This window comes from Heteronotia binoei, chromosome 7 (assembly GCF_032191835.1).
Source record: "Heteronotia binoei isolate CCM8104 ecotype False Entrance Well chromosome 7, APGP_CSIRO_Hbin_v1, whole genome shotgun sequence".
Classification (NCBI taxonomy): Eukaryota; Metazoa; Chordata; class Lepidosauria; order Squamata; family Gekkonidae; genus Heteronotia; species Heteronotia binoei.
This window is the reverse complement of record NC_083229.1, coordinates 131851019-131858439: the sequence shown is the minus strand read 5'-3', so window position 1 is coordinate 131858439 and position 7421 is coordinate 131851019. Positions and strand designations below refer to the sequence as shown.

Genomic DNA, 7421 nt, shown 5'->3' with positions numbered 1-7421 from the left:
AAAAAAAGAGAAGGGGAAGGCAATGAAATTGAAAAACAATACAATTGACACACATCTTGCCAAATTGTGCTAGCCTCTTAAAACAAACAGGAATCATAGAATTGGAAGGGACCTCTAGGATCATCTAGTCCAACCCCCTGCACAATGCAGGAAACTCACAAATACCTCCCCTTAAATTCACAGGATCTTCATTGCTGTCAGATAACCATCCAGCCTCTGTTTAAAAACCTCCAAGGAAGGAGAGCACATCCCCTCCCAAGGAAGCCTGTTCCAATGAGGAACCATTCTAACTTGTCAGGAAGTTCTTCCTTATGTTGAGCCGGAAACTCTTCTGATTTAATTTCAACCCATTGGTTCTGGTCCTACCTTCAGGGGCCACAGAAAACAATTCCACGCCATCCTCTATATGACAGCACTTCAAGTACTTGAAGATGGTGATCATATCACCTCTCAGCTGCCTCCTCTCCAGGCTAAACATCCCCAGCTCCTTCAACCTTTCTTCATAGGGGAGGGACGGTGGCTCAATGGTAGAGCATCTGCTTGGGAAGCAGAAGGTCCCAGGTTCAATCCCTGGCATCTCCAAAAAAGGGTCCAGGCAAATAGGTGTGAAAAACCTCAGCTTGAGACCCTGGAGAGCCGCTGCCAGTCTGAGAAGACAATACTGACTTTGATGGACCAAGAGTCTGATTCAGTATAAGGCATCTTCATATGTTCATAGGACTTGGTCTCCAGACCCCTCACCGTTTTCATTGCCCTTGTCTGGACCCGTTTCAGTTTGTCTATATCCTTCTTAAAATGTGGTGCCCAAAACTGAACATAATACTCCAGGTGAGGTCTTATCAGAGCAAAGCGATACTATCACTTCATGTGATCTGGATACTATACTTCTGTTGATACAGCCTAAAATTTCATTTGCCTTTTTAGCCACTTCATCACACTGTTGACTCATGTTCAGCGTATGATCCACTAAGATCCTCCAAGCCACATTTTACCAACTTGTCAACAAGGACAGTATGCAGAACCTTATCAAAAGCCTTACTGAAATCAAGTTAAACTAGGTCTACAGCATTCCCCTGATCCAGCAAGGTAGTTATTGTAGTGTATGGCGTTCGCAGAACGCAACCAGTTCATAGGGCCACAACAGCCGAATGACATCAGCCGCGGAGGCAACTGAGAAACATCCAGGTGCCTCCGCGCTGGGCGCAACGATCCGCCAATCACAGCTCGTGGCGGGAAATACGGCTGGCCGGCATTGGACCGGCCAGCAGGGAGAATAGTCCGGCAACTGTATATATGCGGGATCCGGCCCGCGTGCTCGCTCTCTCCATCTTGTATAGTACCATGTAATAAACTATGTTGCCCTACGCTCGTCTCCAAGTCTGGTACTTTACAGTGGCGACGAGGATAGGGCAACATAGTTTATTACATGTGTGGGTTTATTATTATGTGTGGGTCTTGCATGGTTTGGCCCCTTGGGAATCCGAGTAGAGGTGGCGCGCACAGCCACAGCAGGAGGGTTCGGGGAGGTGTGCGGAGAGTTCCCTGATGTATTCGATGGGTCGCTGGGTAGTTACAAGGGCCCGGCCATCTCCCTACCGCTCGACCCGACGGTCAGACCGATCCGGCTCAAGGCAAGGAGGGTCCCCTTCGCCTTGAAGCCCAAGATCGAGGCAGAGTTGGACCGCCTAGTAGCCCAAGGGGTCCTGGAGCCAGTTGATTACGCCATGTGGGAGACCCCCATAGTGACCCCGGTCAAACCAAATGGGGACGTGCGGATATGTGCCGATTACAAGTGCACAATTAACAAAGCGCTCCAAGACAACCCATACCCGGTGCCAGTAGTCAGCCACGTCCTGGCAGCCCTGGCGGGGTCAAAGATTTTTGGGAAGCTGGACCTGGCACAAGCCTACCAGCAGCTCCCAGTGGACGCTAAAACGGCCGAGGCGCAGACGATAGTTACCCACAGGGGGGCGTTCAGGGTTAACCGGTTGCAGTTTGGGGTCAGCGTGGCTCCAGGGATCTTCCAGAGCATAATGGATGCTCTCCTTAAAGGGATCCCCGGAGTCCAGCCGTTTTTCGATGATGTTTTAATCGCCGCCCAGGACCCCGAGGAATTCCGCAACCGCCTCCGGGAGGTGCTCCGCCGTTTTCAAGCCGCTGGACTAAAAGTTAAAAGGGAGAAGTGCATGCTGGGGGTGCCGCGGGTGGAGTTCCTGGGATTCGCAGTGGACGCGGAGGGAATCCACCCGACCGAGGAAAAGACTAGGGCCATTGTTCAAGCCCCTGCCCCCATGTGTAAAGCGGAGCTACAGAGCTTCTTGGGGGTCCTCAATTTCTACCACACGTTCATACCCCACAAGGCGGCCCTCGCCGAACCCCTACACCGGTTACTGGACAAAAAAGCTCCATGGGTGTGGGGGAAGAAGCAAGCCGCCGCCTTCCAGGCAGTTAAGGACGTCCTGGTCTCCAACGCGGTGCTGCACCACTTCGACGAGCGCCTCCCGGTCGTCCTGGCATGCGATGCATCGCCGTACGGGGTGGGCGCTGTCCTGGGGCACCAGTTACCGGATGGCCGGGAGGTTCCGGTCGCATACTACTCACGCACCCTGACCTCGGCAGAACGGAACTACGCACAAATCGACAAGGAGGCCCTGGCCATAGTAGCGGGGGTCCATAAATTCAAAGATTATTTGTATGGGCGCCGGTTCACGATAGCGACGGACCATAAGCCGCTTTTGGGTCTGTTGGCCCCAGACCGACAAACTCCCCAAATCCTGTCCCAGAGGGTGTTGAGGTGGAATCAATTCCTCAACTCGTACACCTACACGCTGGTACACAGGGCGGGCAAGGCAATGGGTCACGCGGACGCTCTCAGCCGGCTGCCGCTCCCTGACACAGGCCCCGATCCAGCCCCAGCACACCAGGTCATGTCGATCGAGTCGCTTCCGGAGCAGCCCCTCCATGCGGCGGAGGTGGCTAGAGCCACCGGGAAAAACAAAATCCTAGCACGGGTGCTCGACTGGGTGGTGAGGGGGTGGCCAGAGGGGAACATGGGGGAAGAGTTCAAACCCTACAAAATGCGAAGGGAGGAACTCACAGCCCACAAAGGGTGCCTACTATGGGGGAGCAGGGTAGTGGTCCCCCACCTCTACAGAAACGGGTCTTAGAATCACTCCACGAAACACACCCAGGCATAGTGAGAATGAAGGCCCTGGCCAGGAGCTACGTATGGTGGCCGGGGATGGACGGGGAGATAGAGAACTGGGTCCGGAGATGCAGCACATGCCAGGAGTCGCGGCCAGACCCACCCAGCGCCCCGGCTACACGGTGGGAGACCACAAGGAAACCGTGGTCCCGGCTCCACATTGATTTTGCCGGGCCGTTCCAGGGACAGATCTTCCTAATCATTGTGGATGCATACACAAAATGGTTAGAGGTCGTTCCCGTAGGGTCTACCTCATCAGCAGCAGCCATTAGAGCATTACGCAGGGTCCTGTGCACCCACGGTATTCCGGACACCATAGTCTCGGACAACGGGGCAGCGTTCACCTCGGGGGACTTCCAGGCGTTCCTCCAGAGGTACCTCATTAGACACATCCGGTCAGCCCCCTTCCACCCGGCCACCAACGGCCAGGCCGAGCGGATGGTCCGGACAACAAAAGAGGCCCTGGGAAGGATAGTGCAAGGCGATTGGGACCACCGGCTAGCCGCGTTCCTCTTCGACAACCGGGTCATCCCAAACCCAGTCACCGGGGTCAGCCCAGCCGAGCTCCTCATGGGGCGCAAGCTCACCACAAGACTAGATCGGCTAAACCCCGACAGAGCCCCCGACGTGCGAGGGTCACCGGAGGTCAGAGAAGCGGCTAGGGGGTTCTTCGCAGGGGACCCAGTGTACGCCCACAACTACGCTTCAGGCCCCGAGTGGGTAGCCGGGCGGGTACTACGGGTCGTGGGTTCCCGCCATTATGAGGTATCCACCGAGGGGGGCCAGATCCTACACCGGCACATCGACCAGTTACGCCGCCGGACTCTCCCAGAGGTACCCACGGAAACAAGGGAGGGGACAGGGTCCGAGGGGCACCCAATGACACCTGCACCGACACCACGGCCACACACACCAGCAGAGGCGGACCAACCCTCGGACCCCGACCCACAACCCAACAACGCTCAAAACCCCGGGGAAACCCCAGAGGTGGAAGTAGCCCCGGCACCACAAGCCACTCCCCGGCGTTCAACACGGGAGCGCCGACCTCCCGCCTACCTCCAGGACTATGTCACTAACTAAGGGGGGAGGAGTGTAGTGTATGGCGTTCGCAGAACGCAACCAGTTCATAGGGCCACAACAGCCGAATGACATCAGCCGCGGAGGCAACTGAGAAACATCCAGGTGCCTCCGCGCTGGGCGCAACGATCCGCCAATCACAGCTCGTGGCGGGAAATACGGCTGGCCGGCATTGGACCGGCCAGCAGGGAGAATAGTCCGGCAACTGTATATATGCGGGATCCGGCCCGCGTGCTCGCTCTCTCCATCTTGTATAGTACCATGTAATAAACTATGTTGCCCTACGCTCGTCTCCAAGTCTGGTACTTTACAGTTATTTTCTCAAGAGGAGTGGGTGGGTTAGTGTAACACATCTTGTTCTTGAGAAACCTATGCTGCCTCTCAGTAATCATAGCCATCCTTTCTAACATATTTTGCATTGTTTTCCAGTCATGTAATCCTCAATCTACTGCATTATTGATTGTCATGGGGGGGGGGGATCCAGCTTGGCTGCTAATGAAGTAAACAAACAGACAAACAAACAAACAAACATTCTTGTGATATTGACCATAACTTGGAAATTCCAGGGAATGCAGCACAGTCTTTGTCCTGTTTTTTCTTCCCCAATTCTTGTTGCTTCTATTAAAAATATTTTACCTGTCTACAGTTTATTGCAAGCCACTTGTACTTCTAGGAAAAGGCTGAAAAGGAGGGGTTATCCTGCCAGATTCAAACAGCTCCACCCATCCAGGGAGTTCATTGGTTCTCCCAGGCCATTCTTGTACCCAGGGACAGATTCAGGCCTTAGTCTCCAGGGCTGCTTAGGTGTTTTCGAAGCATCTGCACTGCCTGGCTCTCCTTCCTGCTCCCCAAGCTTTCCCCTTTCCTTTCTTGTCCTTCCTTGACCACAGCATTTCCCTTTACACTCCTTTCCTTCAGAAATGTGCACTCTCAGATATCCTTGTTGCGGTCTGTGTGATACCCATGAAGATCCAGTACATCTCAGTCATTAGCTCTCAAAACAGAAACTGTACATTGAATTAAGGACATCAACATTGAATCTTGAAGGCTTTACAAATGCATGTTTAACACATGACAGAACAATGAAGACAAAGGATGCTTGACTGTCGCTCTCCCAGTTTTTAATTCAAAATAAGAGACAGTGTAACCGTCTGTTCCTGGAGTACAGGCTTGATATACCTGGTTCTATGCGGGGGGGGGGGGGGACCAGCTGATTACCAGGGATGAATTAAGGGCAGAGCTGGAAGCATTGTTTCCCATTGAAATGTTTAGATACATGTTGACTGTAATTAGCTATCTAATTCTTTATCCACACTTAATGCATTTCCAGTTTAATTAAAGAAGCCTTGTTTGAAGACACTGAAAGGAACAGCTTGGTATTTAATGTTTACTGAGCAATCAATAGTGCTGCGAAGCCATTTGGGGACAGCCACAGCTCCATGGGGAGATGTCTGCCTGAATCCAACAGCCTCTTTTACTGCAGCCAGTTACCAGCGGAAGAGACAAAGCTGCATCCGGTGAAAAAGCAGGCTGCTTATTTGACTAGGCAACTAGGTCCAATAAAAGTGTTCAGAAAACGCTCTGGCCAAGCCTGCCTGTCTCCCCCACCTGTGCAACCAGCACAACATTTCGGTGGGTACAAAAAAGTCTGTCAGAATAAAGGGATTTATGTGCCCCCCCCCCCCCCCGGGTAGCCTGAAATGCTGGGAAAGCTGCAGAACTTGATCTCCAAGGAAGGGAGACCTTGCACCAGTGGGAAAGCTCTGATACATGTTCAAGATTTATTGGCCCTTTTAATATTTATTGAGGAACTTGTATTCTGCCCTTTCCTACATGCAAGGCAGTTCACTGAAACGATCGATGACTGAGTGCAATAACATAAAACACACAATTCATAAAACCATTTAATAACAATGGCCGATATTTGCAATATTTACAATACAACAATTGTGACAGGACACTCTGAAACACTGATCATAAAACATTTCACTCACAGGAAAATTATAGCAAGAATCATTATTGTTGCAATAACTATCCCACATATTTCAGAATAATTATTTTCTGGTTTCTGCCCCCTTGAATTGTGTTATTTAACATACTCTGTGTATTATGGAACCGTGTGAGCAGAATGGTAATTATTGTTCTTGCGTTTTAAATGTAAGATACAAATATTGTCCTGTGTCTGGATTTTTCTGTGCTTGTAGTTTATCTGCTTAAGGTAGTCATAGCTTTAATATTTGATTGAGTAGGCTTTAGTGCTCAGCGACAACAGAGGGAGACCTTGACCTGTGTGTGGGGCTTCCAGGACATCTCCTTGGTTGTGGTGTGAAAACAGGATGTTGGACCAGAGGTAGGGTTGCCAGCTCTGGGTTGGGAAATGTCTGGAGGTTTGGGGAGGGTGGAGCCTGAGGGAGGTGAGGTTTAGAGAGCAGAAGGACTTCAATGGAATATAAATGCCAGAGAGTCCACCTTCCAAAGTGGCCATTCTGTCCAGTTGTAATCCCAGGAGATCTCTAGCCACCACCTGAAATCCTGAAGTCCAGTTGTAATCCCAGGAGATCTCTAGTCACCACCTGAAGACTGGCATCCCTGCCCATAAGTGTGATTCAGCACGACTGCTCTCATATTCTGGCTCAGTTCAATCGTTAGTGCAACCAGCCCTTAGATTGGGGCGTCATCTTCAAGGCATCATCTTCAAGGCACTATGCATTATAGCCTGGTTCACAGAGCAGTGGCTTATGGAAGTTATTCCCATAGGTCAAAATGGTCATGTGGGAAACAGGCAGAGCTCATTTTTTTTTCTTATGCAAAACTCCATTGAACAACAAGTTCATTTCATTTCATTTCATTTCATTTCATTTCATTTCCATTTCATTTTATTTAATTTATATCCCGCCCTGCCCCACCAAAGCGGGCTCAAAGTTCTGCTTCCCATTTTACTTATTCTCATCACACTCTGCTCAATATAACTTCCCCACCAGCACAGGGGACTAACCCGAGTAACAAAATAAATGAGTCAGTTCAAGCCAAATCTAATGAAAATCAAAAAAGGAGGACAAATATCTCTAGAAGAAACTTCTATGTTTGGATCATGTATACTGAGTTATAGATATGGGAATATTCTAAGTTCCATCATTGT

The 7421-nt window shown here is 50.8% G+C and overlaps 1 protein-coding gene across 1 annotated transcript; it reads left to right on the top strand.

Moving 5' to 3' along the window:
* Nucleotides 1-2438: 2438 nt before the first annotated feature.
* LOC132575569 (uncharacterized protein K02A2.6-like) lies at nt 2439-3784 on the top strand (the record flags this gene model as incomplete). The annotated part of the gene is given in 3 exon segments (XM_060244377.1): nt 2439-2732; nt 2961-3141; nt 3144-3784. Coding segments are annotated over 3 exon segments (1116 nt in total), but the record flags the coding sequence as incomplete, so codon positions are not given.
* Between the last annotated feature and the right edge of the window lie 3637 nt (nt 3785-7421).